Source organism: Schistocerca nitens, chromosome 3 (genome assembly GCF_023898315.1).
Source record: "Schistocerca nitens isolate TAMUIC-IGC-003100 chromosome 3, iqSchNite1.1, whole genome shotgun sequence".
Taxonomy (NCBI): Eukaryota; Metazoa; Arthropoda; class Insecta; order Orthoptera; family Acrididae; genus Schistocerca; species Schistocerca nitens.
In genome coordinates this window covers 186,681,623-186,698,853 of record NC_064616.1, presented here as the reverse complement: position 1 = coordinate 186,698,853, position 17,231 = coordinate 186,681,623, and the positions used below count along the sequence as shown (strand labels likewise).

The 17,231-nt window shown below is 38.7% G+C and overlaps 1 protein-coding gene across 1 annotated transcript in view; it reads right to left on the bottom strand.

Annotated features, from left to right (window-relative positions):
- Positions 1–498: 498 nt before the first annotated feature.
- The window catches only part of LOC126248129 (ITG-like peptide), a 76,619-nt gene continuing 59,886 nt past the window's right edge, over positions 499–17,231 (bottom strand). Inside the window, exons 4-6 of the mRNA XM_049948816.1 lie at positions 6,505–6,648; positions 2,537–2,625; positions 499–2,415 (exon numbers count right to left, since the gene is read on the bottom strand). Coding sequence (XP_049804773.1) covers positions 2,275–2,415; positions 2,537–2,625; positions 6,505–6,648 — 374 coding nt within the window. The 3' untranslated portion in view covers positions 499–2,274. The remainder of the gene's footprint in view (positions 2,416–2,536; positions 2,626–6,504; positions 6,649–17,231) is intronic.

Genomic DNA, 17,231 nt, shown 5'->3' with positions numbered 1-17,231 from the left:
TAATAAGTCTGTATTGCTTTTGAATATATGATTGTTCATTATGGTTATATACTAACCAGAATACTTCAGATCAGTGTAACTACAGAATATACACCACCGAGTATCTGACTATAGCGAATAGTTTTCATATTACATATATCAGCTGGCGAACTGAAAACAGTACAGTACTATTCGATTGTTTTCTGTTTGGATTAAGCAGCAAGGAAGGGGATCCAGAAAGTTTATACCACAATGTAAATGCGTGTCCAAATATATGATTCCTGTACGTTCTTACTGAAATGCTCTCCTCCTGTTCTTGATGTATCATCAGCAAATGATTTCGAAAAAATAGTGATTTTATAATGTGAAACAGAATTGATACTTCTGTTAATAATCGTGCAGGCACAACATTGTTACAGTGGAAGACAATAGAGAGGCATAGATATATGAAAGAAGAAAGCAGGAATGTTCATTTTTTCTGATTAATGTTTTGTGGATAGAGTTAAGCAAAACAGGACATTTACTTCAAGTTATATATTTAATGGTACAGTTTAACATACATTAAATCTGAATGATGATCTTCCCTCTTAGTCAAAATAAGTTACAATCTATGTTGTAATATAGAAAAGATTTTCACAGAATATGAAAAATAAAATACAGACTTTTCATACATTAGACTGATGACAAAAAATACATATGACAGGTTTCAAAGGAATATTCCTTAAATTTCATTCTTGTCAAGACTATACTCTGAGAAAAAATAACAATTGTACATCTCATGCCATGAAGCTGTCTTTTAAAATTAATTATGATTTATGTTAAAAAAGTGTCTTTTGGATGGTACATATGTTTATACTTTAATTCACTCAAATGTATAAACAGTATATAATGACATATGTTAAAATATATTGATTCGTGCATTTGCCTTGATATGTGTTTGTGGAAAGTATGTTGCATTTTGCATCACCTCATATAAATATAATTCACACTAAACTTTAATAGATCTTATGAAATGTAAATTTCAGTATTAAATTATATTTAAAAATACTTTTCTTTATTTGATATGTATCGCAATGGATGTTTTTGTTAGTGTTTTAGAGATATTAAGTCATGTAAATTTCTTGTAATATTTTAAAGTATAATTGAATTAAAATATGTAGTCATATAATATCTTCACTGATGCAATTAGTTTACTGTAAATGAAATTAAGGAAGACAACTGTGTGGAAACATGTTGCAATAAAGTCATATTTCTCAAATATCACAACAGCTTATAATCAGGCCATAGACGAGAGGAACAGTGAACACTATCGATGAGGATGTTCTATACTTTTAAGAGATAACCTTGTGATATTATGCTGTAGTTTTTGTCAGTGGTATTTGTAATCTCTTACACATCTGTAACTTCACTTTTTTGTCATTATGTCAGCAGTTGTCTATATTATTCTCAACATTAAATATAAACATCGATTTATTATATATTTTATTCATACAGGAACATCAACATAGATACATAAATTTTCAGGGATTTCTGGGAGTATAGGACAGACTTGGTAATATATATATGCAGCAGTCATTAGAGCATTTTTGTGTTAAATGAAGCTCATAATTTTATAAGTTATGAGAGGATTTGTCAAAGTAACTTTCCAGGAATTTTTAGCCACATATTATAATGCTTCATAGGTTGCTTCGAATGCCCATCTTTTACTTTAACGCTGAATGTGAATTTCATCAGAGCAATGTCTCATACACTTGCACCATGTTGTGAATGAAATGGGATTCACAATCATGCTATGCTTAATATCTCATCAAATATTTAAAAACAAGTTTTATCTGTTCAGTATGAATTCTTGCTTTGTAATTTCGTAGAAATATAATATGCTTTTCGTTCATAGAACTTCATTCCTAAAAAGTTTTAAAGGTACTATGACAATGCAGCAGTATAATACTGTTCTCCTTATCAAAACATTTCAGTGACTTCTTTATTGAATAAATCCACTGCACTTAAGGATACAGAGATAAGGAAAACAGACTACCGCGAAATTTATTTAACTTGTTATTTACTACAACAATTTTATCAAAATCCTCTCATAATAACAATGCAAAATGAAACTCTAAGCCTGTGAACGTTTACAATGAACATGGGGAGTTTCAGAGATTAACTACCGCAAGGACACTCATTCATTCTATGTAATGCTTTTCAAAATCCAGAGAATTTTTGAATATTTTCTTTGTTTGTGTACGCCATAATCACAAGATGATTTATATAGGCCTTAAGTAATCACGTGTCTTCCAATTATTTGCGACGAATATGATTATATGAAGCCACTTTCCCAGTAATACGTTTCTCCCCTGCAGTGTGCTCTATGTCTTCCTTCACTTGGTCGGCAGCAACAGGACCAATGCAGATGAGGGGATCTTTGAAGTACGAACAAACCTATAAGAGCAACAGACAAAATTCATGATAAGTTACATCACGCACTGGAATTCCGAAATTACTTCCTTTTGCAATTCCGGATTCTATTAATGGGTAGCATGTAACTGTAACTTGCACTAACCTTGCGAGGGGCCTGGCGGTGACGTCTCTGCAGTTGGCAGCACAGACCTTTATTGATGTCACATTCACTGCTCATAGTACAGTCCTCACCTGGAAACAAATATAATTGTCAGTTTCAGACTGACATAAATATATGAAGGGTTTAAACTGCTAATGATATCAAAGCTTTTATAGCGGTCACCACACTGAAAATTCGCTGCTGCAAGTACATCGCAAAGAGTAAACACTTTAAAAAGAGATCAACATGTATTGTTGCTGACAAATTTCCATCGCCTCACACTCAAAAAATGGTTCAAATGGCTCTGAGAACTATGGGACTCAACATCTGAGGTCATCAGTCCCCTAGAACATAGAACTAGTTAAACCTAACTAACCTAAGGACATCACACACATCCATGGCCGAGGCAGGATTCGAACCTGCGACCGTAGCAGTCACGCGGTTCCAGACTGAAGCGCCTAGAACCAGTCGGCCACTGCGGCCGGCGCCTCACACTCAACCTCACAAACACAGGACGAGATTAGACCACAACATCAAGTCCCATCGCACAGAAAAAGAAGTAAAACTTAATTTTTTTATAACATATAGCGTATAAAATTCGATATCTTTGGAGGGACAAAGAGTGGGCACAGTGTCTTAATAATCTGAAGCATTCACGGAGTCGTTAAGATAAAATATGAAATGACAATTTAAATTTCTTTTGGCAGAAGAAACTCATTTCGGAAGACACGTGTTGTGTCAGCTGCCAAAATGCAGCAATGTGGAAGCTTTGCTCATTCCTACACAATAGTAATGCACTCTACGAGAATGATCTGTCATCTCTCTGCATTCCCACTGTTACCATCTCACCCGTCCTAAGCGTACAATCGAGCGGGGTTTGGAGGTTGTAATAGCAGTTGATTTTAACGTAAGCTTTGCTCCATTTTATCTCGTAATACTGATGTATTACATTTTACTGACGTAAATGGAAAACCACTCCAGTAACCGAGGAAAACCCAGTAAAAAAAAAGAACGAACCTTAACAACCATGGCTACCAGATTTCTGATTGTTAATTCGGTGCGTCATTTTCTCCAAACGAGGTTTGCGAAGCATTATGCCCTAAAAAAAATTTCACCAAGATGTAAAAATTGCAATATACAAAATATTTTTAGTATTCATATTTGTGTCTGCGTGTTATTTGAAGTGTAGAGATATTTAGTTGTTGTTTTTGATATGATCAACATAGCTTTAGTATGACTGGATCATGATCGCTATTACAGCGTAGATGTAGAAAGTATCCCCACTGCCATTTCGAGCGGTTTAAGAAAACAAAGAAGCAGTCGTACCGCAGTTTGATCCTTGTCGCCGACAGTTACAATGCAACACCTACAATTAACAACAGAATTAAAGGATCAGTTTTTCGAAAGACCGTAATTGCTACCCAGTGCGACGCTTAAGTTTGAAAGTTGGCTCGAAGTTGCGTATAACCTTCTTGTGTAACGGCGCAAAAGTGTGGCGCTCTGCGACGTCACCCTCGGGTTCGACGAAAGGTCGTCACACCCCGTCTTATCAACATTTCATCCCATTTCGACCGGCTTTGAATTCACGCATTCTTCTTATGAGTGGCTGAGGAAAACATTCCAGACCCACCGCCTCTCAGAAAATGCCACACGTGATGGCGTAAAGGGCATCAATGCAATCACCCCCTTCCGTGGAATATCGACTCTCGCACATTTCGCCATCAAAATAGACAGTTCGCGGTCACAACTGTTGCGAGTGCTGACACCCTCGGTCGCTTTAACCCTTCTCTAAGGACAATGTGGGACTGCATCCCCATCAACGTCATCGCACCCGTTATATGGAGTGAAACAATTTTTGCTCTCGTGTACAGATTGGAACATCCTGCCTCGGGCATGGATGTGTGTGATGTCTTTAGGTTAGTTAGGTTTAAGTAGTTAAGTAGTTCTACGTTCTTGGCGACTGATGACCTCAGAAGTTAGGTCCCATAGTGCTCAGAGCGATTTGATTTTTTGAACAGATTGGAACCACTAGGGACCATTCAACACCATTCGACGAAATCTGAACGTGATTTGAAGCAGATTAGGGTGCTTACGCTTTTTCAGCGCTCCTACTTTGTGTCCCCTTGTGGCGTGATCAGGGAGAGGGAGGCGACATTAATACATGCGTGAAGAAAACGGCAAACGGTGTCTCTAAGACCGCTTAGTTCGGCAAAACCCTCAGTGACACCTGCCCCCCTTTATTGCGAATTTTAAAAATGTACAGACAGAATCCGTGACGGAGCCGAGGAGCTTCCACACCAGCAAGCCCTTCGATAGTCTAAGATTCCAGATGGCCGACGATCATGCGCAAGAGAAGCAATGTCGCGGCAAACGAGTAGCAGCATAGCCTGCGCGCATGCGCCTGGTACTATCGTTACGGGCTGTGTCTGTACAGGCAGGTAACGAAGTGCTGGACCTCCACGCCTCCTCACAGAACATAGAGGTCGGAGTCCTCTCCGCCCTGTAAATCGGGATAGACGGCTATCTGTCGCAGATCTGACGATAGAATACAGAGATAGTGCAGGTACAAGTGTTCAAGATCACTCCGTCACAGATCATTACATTGAAGATGTGGCTTCGCAATAGACGACCCCTAAGTGTTCCGCTGTCGATCCAACGATGTGGTCTCATCATCAATTATGGTTGCAGCGGGCATGGTTGTATCCATTTTGGAAGTGAATCAATGGAAAGTGTCGGCTGGTCGCATGAATCACGTTTTTTGCTACACTGTTATCCAGGTAAATGGCTGCTCGCAACGTGCACTGTGCTACGGACACAGGACAATGGAGGCAGTATTATGCAAAAGGGGAAAATCACCTGGAATTCTACTGAAACTGTGGCAGTAGTCGAAGCCACAATCACAGCTGTGGACTACGCGAACATTACTGCGTATCACCTATATATCTTCAAGTCTGATCTCTTTCCCAGTGGCAATGGCATCTTCAGCAGGTTAACTCCGTATCACGAAGACAGAATCGTGCTGCAGTGGTTTGAGGACCATGATAGTGAACTTACGTTGTCTTGACCAATGAATTCGCTTGATCTGAAACCGATGGAGATATTTCATATGTTATTGGCTGCAGATCTCCATTCATAAACCACCAGCCCATAAATTGCGAGAACTGTGTGAACTGAGCATAAATATCTGGTGCTGTATACCTCCGAAAAACTACCAAGTACTTGCCGAATCCATATCACGCAGAATCACTGCTGTATTGCATTCCCAAGGTAGACCAACACTTTATTAAGCAGGTGGTTATAACATTTTGGCTCATCGGTATATCTGGTTTAATATTTATCACAGATCCACAAACAAGTAACTAAACGAACATTTCCCACAGTAATTTTGCCATCCTCGTGTCATCTTTGTGATAGGTTTAGAAATTTTAGAACGTCTTTCATATGTGGAAGGAGGGAAGATTAAGGTTTTACATCCAAATGGTGATGAGGTCATTAGAGATTGAGCTCAAGATTGGAATGACGAAGGATGGGGAAGGAGGTGGTTTAAAGTTCCGTCGACGTCGAGATCATTAGATGGCGGCCAAACTCGAACTGGGGATGGATGGGGAAAGAAGTGGTTTAACGTCCCGTCGACGACTCATTAGGGACAAAGCTCCAACTCGGAATGGGGAAGGGTTGAGCAGAAAATGGTTTAATATCCCACCGATGAAAAGGTCATTATAGACAGAGCAGACAGAGCTTACGCTCAGACTAAGGAAGGATGAGAAATGAAATCAAATGAGTCATTTTTAAAGGAACCATCCTGGCAATTTCCTTAATTGATTCTAGGGAACTTGAACTGTTGTCTTCCTGAATGCGAGTCCTCTGGCTTACTAGTGTTGCCCTTCGCTCCCTGGTCTGTAGAGCTTAGGAGTTGGAGACAGGTGAGGCAATTGGTTCTACAATGGGGAATATAATCAGAAAATACTTACTGTACTGCTTCCTGTTGGTGAGAGGTGGCTGGCAAGTGCGCCCATCTGCGGAGTCTGCACACAATAAACCCGTCTCGCAGTCGCTGTCTCGGCGGCACAGCTCCCCCTGTTTCAGCCCGTACGCGAATAGGCAGGACCCTACAACTGAAAATATATTACCGCTGCTGCGGGCTCATCACGTCACAGCGTCCATAGGGCAGAATCTCACAGGTAAAGGACGAGGTAAGTCCTCATATTGACAATTTTGTGTCAAGTTGAAGAACACTTGACAGTGGTATGACACCAAATAAAGGGCATGCGTTATCTGACGAACAGATTACACAAGCTTGCAATACTCGAACTGTAATTCTCTTATGCAGACACTAACACAGAAATAATCTTAGAAGAGGTAGCTGTTGTGGAAAACTGATAATTTTCTTATTTACAATGTGACAATCAAAGAAAACATAAATAGCGTTTTGCCGGGCTCACTGCCATTCGACGTGGAAAGGCGATTGTGTACCTGAGATAGGAGCAACAACCAAGTGTGAGAGACTGCCATCCAGAAAGTATCCACTTTAAATATTAGCTACATTGCAGGGAAATGAAAGTGTGACTGGCCTTGCACAACGTGAAAGACGTTCATTGGCCACACATTAACGTATATTAGATACCAACGAATAATTGGGCCGGTCATTTTGAAAACTAAAAGATAACTAGAACCCACAAAGATAGTTACGGTCAAATGTGAAAACATTGATGAGCAAAGTTATGGGTGGAAACAAATGGAAAATTTATTAGCATGAATTATAATAATAACTAATGAACGAGGTTCGTATTAGCATGTGAACATATGAGTAAGAAAACGCATAATGATGTACAGCTGATGAAGAAATGATACAGCGAAAGCATCAGTGAAACAAAACATTTCCGCTAACAGTCACAAATAATGATATTCAAAAAAGACCGATAATCTGAGTGTCAGTTGCCTACAAGACACACCTGGTGCCTTTTTATCGGAAACAGTGACTCACAGAGCTTAATATGTATAACCAAAACGTCGTTTCCCGTCGATAGAAAACTATTGCTACCACAGTTCAGCAGCACAAAAACGGTGAAGAGACACACCAACGTAGGCACCCATGTGCCATAGGGTTAACGACAAGTTGCACCTGACGAACCTCAGTAGTTACAATGGCCTGAATATGACGAGGTTATTTGAGACAGAACACAAGTTCAGATTAGGAAAGAAATGAGCGATAATTGCGTTGCCAAACTCTACACAGTTCTGTGAGTGGCAGCCGTCTTTAACTACAATACTGACGTCTGCAAGCTTCAGCTTGTCAAAAATAAAACGATTGCTGACCTTTGTAATAAGAAGTTGAGGTATAGTGTGGCTTAAGCAGTCACTATTGCCGATTGTGGCTCCATGTGGGGTGGCTCTTACCTCTCCAATAGTTGCACTATTAACAGCGTCACCCCATGCGACTGACTTTTTTTTTAATGATTATTCCTTTTTATTTATGTGGGATCCTCCATCCACCCCTCACACTCCCGCCTTTCAATCACCGTTTCGCTTTCGTCAGCGCTGGCAAATAAGCCATAATTCCTCGGATTATCACTCGTAGGATATTATATTCACTGCCTCATGTTTACTACCATATACGTCTGATATAATATTAACAGGCTGATGTGACGTGCGTCTTCTACTTTGAGTGCTTGTACTAACAATAGCGCCAGAAACAGCGACTGCCTTCATTCTCATTGTTCCGCCCTTTATAATTTGGGGGATTCCATCCACCAGTCAGAGACCTACATTTGACTTGCTACTATTGTCTACGTCAACGCTCGCACATTGGCCATAAATTCCCACATTATCCCTGCTAGACAAATGAAATTTGTCAGGGGCACTGCGCTGGTTTTAAGTATGTGGCTCAGATTGTATAACCGAACTGAATTAGTAAATTGAATTGAATAAATATCAGAGAGAAACTTCAATGATGATAGTTCTCCTATTTGACAGATTTCAAAAAGTCAAAATAATGACACCTTCATTAGAGCCAGCACATAGGCAACAATTTCACGAATTATTCCCTACAAATTGTATGTGTCTTCTACAGATTTTTAATACTTTTATTTGTACGATTACCTACATTTTGTAGCTAGTTTATATTTCATTTATAGCTACATTTTTTGTACACATATCTGATGATGGCAACGTCCAAAATGTGTTGCTAGAATATGAAAGTCAGCTTGGTACCTGAAAATGACTTTTCCTCAGACACCTAATCACCCCATTGTGGACAGCACCTATTGATAGTCTGTATGTAATACCTGGCATAGAAGAGTGAAAACGTTGACGCAAGGGTGTTAAGATATTTCTTCAAAAAATCTTTTCCTGTCGATAGGAGACTGCTGCTACAAATGTCCCATAGTAATAAAACGGTGAACACACAACGCTGTACAAACTTTTAGTACCTTCCCTTTGGATGTAGCCATAGAAAAAAAGAAAAGATATTTCAAACAATAACAAGGACATAACACACCAAACAATATGACACACATATAAAAACACACTTACAGGTAATGAACAAGAGAAAGTATGAATGTTCGTAAAAAGAATGGAAAGACGACAATAACATGACACAGCAGGAAATAATGTGAAATAATAAACACACATAATATAAATGCACATGGAAAAGTTAAATATCAAACTTAAAACTAAAGTACAGTATAACTTCGTTAACGGGAACTCGATTAAGACGAACTCACGGTTAACGCGTAAAAAATATAATTCCCGCCAGGAATACTGTAAGTGCCAAAAGCTGATAATGAGGTGCAAGAATGGCCATCGGAAGAAAGTGAAGAGTAAGAAAATACAGATACCATTGCACCTTCCCGTCAGGAGATGTTTACAGCGTTAGACTCATTAGAATGGTTCGCTTCAACATCTGACGTCAGTGCTGGGTTTACGGAAGCTATCATTACAATCGGTTGTGAAATTACGAAATATTATCGTCCCCATGAACATCAGCGAACAATGACCGAATATTTTCCACACAGTAACGTACATGATTTGTGAGTACTTGGATATTACCATCACTTTATGGTGTTATAAGTCTACAATAAAGTGATTGATAGTGTAGTGTATTACACATTAGTGTACTGCTCTACATGTATACTTATTAAAATCTGTGTGTTTCACTTAACACGAATTTGTTTAACACGAACTCCGGATTTTGCGGTCCGTTCGGATTCGGGTTAACGAAGTTTAACTGTTTACATGCTTTCTCCCGAGACCGGTTAGGTCATTGACCCGCATGCACCAGTCTTTACAGCCTTTGAGCGCTTAACCTAAAGGAGGGACAGTGCCACTGGCGGGTTAAGTCCTAATGACTTGCATGCACCAGCCTTAGGCGTAGCACTGAAAAATATATGGGGACATAAAAAAAGTGAACACAATAAAATGACACAAAGACAAGAAAATACACTTGGCACAAACAACAATGTCGGTGAATAAAGTTTGAAGGCACCAACAAGAATGTATCATTTCGCAAAAACACACAGACACAATATATTCATAAGTATTTGATATGAAAGAAAGTGGTAATTTTCAGGCATAGAATGACCGACATGGTATACACAGCACAATCATAATTCAAAAAATTGGCATGTCATAATATGTGATAAACTATCACTTTCATGTCATGTAAATTGTAAGCATATACGTACCACCTCACCCATAGATCCTTCGTCATCTGTACCTCGTCTCGGATTTGGTCATCTAGGGATGTCCACATCAACATGTTTGCATCTGTTCGGCACCTATATTCTGTGTGAGGCAAGCCACTGACACACTTCCCACCAGACTGTTCCACAGTCACTCCAATAGAGAATATCACATAGCAAATGGCTAATGATAACTCTCACAACTCGACAACCTGGGTATGGATTATGAAGGAGAATGAAGATGAGGGTTTAGCATCCTTACAACAAAGAGGTCGTTAGAGATGGAGAACATGCTGAGATTAGAGAACCATTTCAGGGAAGTCAGATAGATGTATTCATTTCAGAGGACCCATCCATTTATTTGTCCTAAGCGATTTAGTCTCAGCACAGACATGTAAATGTGGATGTCCAGACAGGGATTTGGACTGCTGTCCTCCCGAATGCGAGTCCAGTGTCTTACCACTGCACGACCTCACTCGGTATATTCATCAGGGTATAGGTACAATCGTCATTTCGTTGAGTATAAAAGGGCTAGAAAATTAAATTAAGTTTGTCTCTCCACCTGCACACACGCACTTGAAATAATTTAGTGGTGGCATTAAAGAGGTTGAGTGATATTGTCCAACAACCCCACAGAAGAAAGATGAAGAAGGACATACTTCATATTATGACTACAGAGACCATCTAAAGTAGAAGTGAACAGTAAATTGAATTGAAATAAATATCAGAGACAAATTTCCAAAGATGACAGTTCTCCTATTTAACGGGTCTCAAAAAGTCTAAATAATGACACCTTCATTGGAGCCAGCAAATAGGCAACAATTTCATGAATTATCATTCGCTAGGAATTGTATGTATCTTCAACTGGTTTTTAATACTTTTATTTACCCTTAACTATATTTTGTAGCTAGTTTTTATTTCATATATAGCTACATTTTTTGTACAGATATCTGATGATGGCAAAGTACAAAATATGTTGCTAGAATATTAAAGACGGCTTGGTACCGGAAAATGACTTTCCCTCAGAGACGTAATCACCCCATTGTGGGCAGCACCTATTGATAGTCTGTATGTAATACCTGGCATAGAAGAGTGAAAACGTTGACGCAAGGGTGTTAAGATATTTCTTCAAAAAATCTTTTCCTGTCGATAGGAGACTGCTGCTACAAATGTCCCATAGTAATAAAACGGTGAACACACAACGCTGTACAAACTTTTAGTACCTTCCCTTTGGATGTAGCCATAGAAAAAAAGAAATATTTCAAACAATAACAAGGACATAACACACCAAACAATATGACACACATATAAAAACACACTTACAGGTAATGAACAAGAGAAAGTATGAATGTTCGTAAAAAGAATGGAAAGACGACAATAACATGACACAGCAGGAAATAATGTGAAATAATAAACACACATAATATAAATGCACATGGAAAAGTTAAATATCAAACTTAAAACTAAAGTACAGTATAACTTCGTTAACGGGAACTCGATTAAGACGAACTCACGGTTAACGCGTAAAAAATATAATTCCCGCCAGGAATACTGTAAGTGCCAAAAGCTGATAATGAGGTGCAAGAATGGCCATCGGAAGAAAGTGAAGAGTAAGAAAATACAGATACCATTGCACCTTCCCGTCAGGAGATGTTTACAGCGTTAGACTCATTAGAATGGTTCGCTTCAACATCTGACGTCAGTGCTGGGTTTACGGAAGCTATCATTACAATCGGTTGTGAAATTACGAAATATTATCGTCCCCATGAACATCAGCGAACAATGACCGAATATTTTCCACACAGTAACGTACATGATTTGTGAGTACTTGGATATTACCATCACTTTATGGTGTTATAAGTCTACAATAAAGTGATTGATAGTGTAGTGTATTACACATTAGTGTACTGCTCTACATGTATACTTATTAAAATCTGTGTGTTTCACTTAACACGAATTTGTTTAACACGAACTCCGGATTTTGTGGTCCGTTCGGATTCGGGTTAACGAAGTTTAACTGTTTACATGCTTTCTCCCGAGACCGGTTAGGTCATTGACCCGCATGCACCAGTCTTTACAGCCTTTGAGCGCTTAACCTAAAGGAGGGACAGTGCCACTGGCGGGTTAAGTCCTAATGACTTGCATGCACCAGCCTTAGGCGTAGCACTGAAAAATATATGGGGACATAAAAAAGTGAACACAATAAAATGACACAAAGACAAGAAAATACACTTGGCACAAACAACAATGTCGGTGAATAAAGTTTGAAGGCACCAACAAGAATGTATCATTTCGCAAAAACACACAGACACAATATATTCATAAGTATTTGATATGAAAGAAAGTGAAAATTTTCAGGCATAGAATGACCGACATGGTATACACAGCACAATCATAATTCAAAAATTGGCATGTCATAATATGTGATAAACTATCACTTTCATGTCATGTAAATTGTAAGCATATACGTACCACCTCACCCATAGATCCTTCGTCATCTGTACCTCGTCTCGGATTTGGTCATCTAGGGATGTCCACATCAACATGTTTGCATCTGTTCGGCACCTATATTCTGTGTGAGGCAAGCCACTGACACACTTCCCACCAGACTGTTCCACAGTCACTCCAATAGAGAATATCACATAGCAAATGGCTAATGATAACTCTCACAACTCGACAACCTGGGTATGGATTATGAAGGAGAATGAAGATGAGGGTTTAGCATCCTTACAACAAAGAGGTCGTTAGAGATGGAGAACATGCTGAGATTAGAGAACCATTTCAGGGAAGTCAGATAGATGTATTCATTTCAGAGGACCCATCCATTTATTTGTCCTAAGCGATTTAGTCTCAGCACAGACATGTAAATGTGGATGTCCAGACAGGGATTTGGACTGCTGTCCTCCCGAATGCGAGTCCAGTGTCTTACCACTGCACGACCTCACTCGGTATATTCATCAGGGTATAGGTACAATCGTCATTTCGTTGAGTATAAAAGGGCTAGAAAATTAAATTAAGTTTGTCTCTCCACCTGCACACACGCACTTGAAATAATTTAGTGGTGGCATTAAAGAGGTTGAGTGATGTTGTCCAACAACCCCACAGAAGAAAGATGAAGAAGGACATACTTCATATTATGACTACAGAGACCATCTAAAGTAGAAGTGAACAGTAAATTGAATTGAAATAAATATCAGAGACAAATTTCCAAAGATGACAGTTCTCCTATTTAACGGGTCTCAAAAAGTCTAAATAATGACACCTTCATTGGAGCCAGCAAATAGGCAACAATTTCATGAATTATCATTCGCTAGGAATTGTATGTATCTTCAACTGGTTTTTAATACTTTTATTTACCCTTAACTATATTTTGTAGCTAGTTTTTATTTCATATATAGCTACATTTTTTGTACAGATATCTGATGATGGCAAAGTACAAAATATGTTGCTAGAATATTAAAGACGGCTTGGTACCGGAAAATGACTTTCCCTCAGAGACGTAATCACCCCATTGTGGGCAGCACCTATTGATAGTCTGTATGTAATACCTGGCATAGAAGAGTGAAAACGTTGACGCAAGGGTGTTAAGATATTTCTTCAAAAAATCTTTTCCTGTCGATAGGAGACTGCTGCTACAAATGTCCCATAGTAATAAAACGGTGAACACACAACGCTGTACAAACTTTTAGTACCTTCCCTTTGGATGTAGCCATAGAAAAAAAGAAATATTTCAAACAATAACAAGGACATAACACACCAAACAATATGACACACATATAAAAACACACTTACAGGTAATGAACAAGAGAAAGTATGAATGTTCGTAAAAAGAATGGAAAGACGACAATAACATGGCACAGCAGGAAATAATGTGAAATAATAAACACACATAATATAAATGCACATGGAAAAGTTAAATATCAAACTTAAAACTAAAGTACAGTATAACTTCGTTAACGGGAACTCGATTAAGACGAACTCACGGTTAACGCGTAAAAAATATAATTCCCGCCAGGAATACTGTAAGTGCCAAAAGCTGATAATGAGGTGCAAGAATGGCCATCGGAAGAAAGTGAAGAGTAAGAAAATACAGATACCATTGCACCTTCCCGTCAGGAGATGTTTACAGCGTTAGACTCATTAGAATGGTTCGCTTCAACATCTGACGTCAGTGCTGGGTTTACGGAAGCTATCATTACAATCGGTTGTGAAATTACGAAATATTATCGTCCCCATGAACATCAACGAACAATGACCGAATATTTTCCACACAGTAACGTACATGATTTGTGAGTACTTGGATATTACCATCACTTTATGGTGTTATAAGTCTACAATAAAGTGATTGATAGTGTAGTGTATTACACATTAGTGTACTGCTCTACATGTATACTTATTAAAATCTGTGTGTTTCACTTAACACGAATTTGTTTAACACGAACTCCGGATTTTGTGGTCCGTTCGGATTCGGGTTAACGAAGTTTAACTGTTTACATGCTTTCTCCCGAGACCGGTTAGGTCATTGACCCGCATGCACCAGTCTTTACAGCCTTTGAGCGCTTAACCTAAAGGAGGGACAGTGCCACTGGCGGGTTAAGTCCTAATGACTTGCATGCACCAGCCTTAGGCGTAGCACTGAAAAATATATGGGGACATAAAAAAGTGAACACAATAAAATGACACAAAGACAAGAAAATACACTTGGCAAAACAACAATGTCGGTGAATAAAGTTTGAAGGCACCAACAAGAATGTATCATTTCGCAAAAACACACAGACACAATATATTCATAAGTATTTGATATGAAAGAAAGTGAAAATTTTCAGGCATAGAATGACCGACATGGTATACACAGCACAATCATAATTCAAAAATTGGCATGTCATAATATGTGATAAACTATCACTTTCATGTCATGTAAATTGTAAGCATATACGTACCACCTCACCCATAGATCCTTCGTCATCTGTACCTCGTCTCGGATTTGGTCATCTAGGGATGTCCACATCAACATGTTTGCATCTGTTCGGCACCTATATTCTGTGTGAGGCAAGCCACTGACACACTTCCCACCAGACTGTTCCACAGTCACTCCAATAGAGAATATCACATAGCAAATGGCTAATGATAACTCTCACAACTCGACAACCTGGGTATGGATTATGAAGGAGAATGAAGATGAGGGTTTAGCATCCTTACAACAAAGAGGTCGTTAGAGATGGAGAACATGCTGAGATTAGAGAACCATTTCAGGGAAGTCAGATAGATGTATTCATTTCAGAGGACCCATCCATTTATTTGTCCTAAGCGATTTAGGCTCAGCACAGACATGTAAATGTGGATGTCCAGACAGGGATTTGGACTGCTGTCCTCCCGAATGCGAGTCCAGTGTCTTACCACTGCACGACCTCACTCGGTATATTCATCAGGGTATAGGTACAATCGTCATTTCGTTGAGTATAAAAGGGCTAGAAAATTAAATTAAGTTTGTCTCTCCACCTGCACACACGCACTTGAAATAATTTAGTGGTAGCATTAAAGAGGTTGAGTGATATTGTCCAACAACCCCACAGAAGAAAGATGAAGAAGGACATACTTCATATTATGACTACAGAGACCATCTAAAGTAGAAGTGAACAGTAAATTGAATTGAAATAAATATCAGAGACAAATTTCCAAAGATGACAGTTCTCCTATTTAACGGGTCTCAAAAAGTCTAAATAATGACACCTTCATTGGAGCCAGCAAATAGGCAACAATTTCATGAATTATCATTCGCTAGGAATTGTATGTATCTTCAACTGGTTTTTAATACTTTTATTTACCCTTAACTATATTTTGTAGCTATTTTTTATTTCATATATAGCTACATTTTTTGTACAGATATCTGATGATGGCAAAGTACAAAATATGTTGCTAGAATATTAAAGACGGCTTGGTACCGGAAAATGACTTTCCCTCAGAGACGTAATCACCCCATTGTGGGCAGCACCTATTGATAGTCTGTATGTAATACCTGGCATAGAAGAGTGAAAACGTTGACGCAAGGGTGTTAAGATATTTCTTCAAAAAATCTTTTCCTGTCGATAGGAGACTGCTGCTACAAATGTCCCATAGTAATAAAACGGTGAACACACAACGCTGTACAAACTTTTAGTACCTTCCCTTTGGATGTAGCCATAGAAAAAAAGAAATATTTCAAACAATAACAAGGACATAACACACCAAACAATATGACACACATATAAAAACACACTTACAGGTAATGAACAAGAGAAAGTATGAATGTTCGTAAAAAGAATGGAAAGACGACAATAACATGACACAGCAGGAAATAATGTGAAATAATAAACACACATAATATAAATGCACATGGAAAAGTTAAATATCAAACTTAAAACTAAAGTACAGTATAACTTCGTTAACGGGAACTCGATTAAGACGAACTCACGGTTAACGCGTAAAAAATATAATTCCCGCCAGGAATACTGTAAGTGCCAAAAGCTGATAATGAGGTGCAAGAATGGCCATCGGAAGAAAGTGAAGAGTAAGAAAATACAGATACCATTGCACCTTCCCGTCAGGAGATGTTTACAGCGTTAGACTCATTAGAATGGTTCGCTTCAACATCTGACGTCAGTGCTGGGTTTACGGAAGCTATCATTACAATCGGTTGTGAAATTACGAAATATTATCGTCCCCATGAACATCAACGAACAATGACCGAATATTTTCCACACAGTAACGTACATGATTTGTGAGTACTTGGATATTACCATCACTTTATGGTGTTATAAGTCTACAATAAAGTGATTGATAGTGTAGTGTATTACACATTAGTGTACTGCTCTACATGTATACTTATTAAAATCTGTGTGTTTCACTTAACACGAATTTGTTTAACACGAACTCCGGATTTTGTGGTCCGTTCGGATTCGGGTTAACGAAGTTTAACTGTTTACATGCTTTCTCCCGAGACCGGTTAGGTCATTGACCCGCATGCACCAGTCTTTACAGCC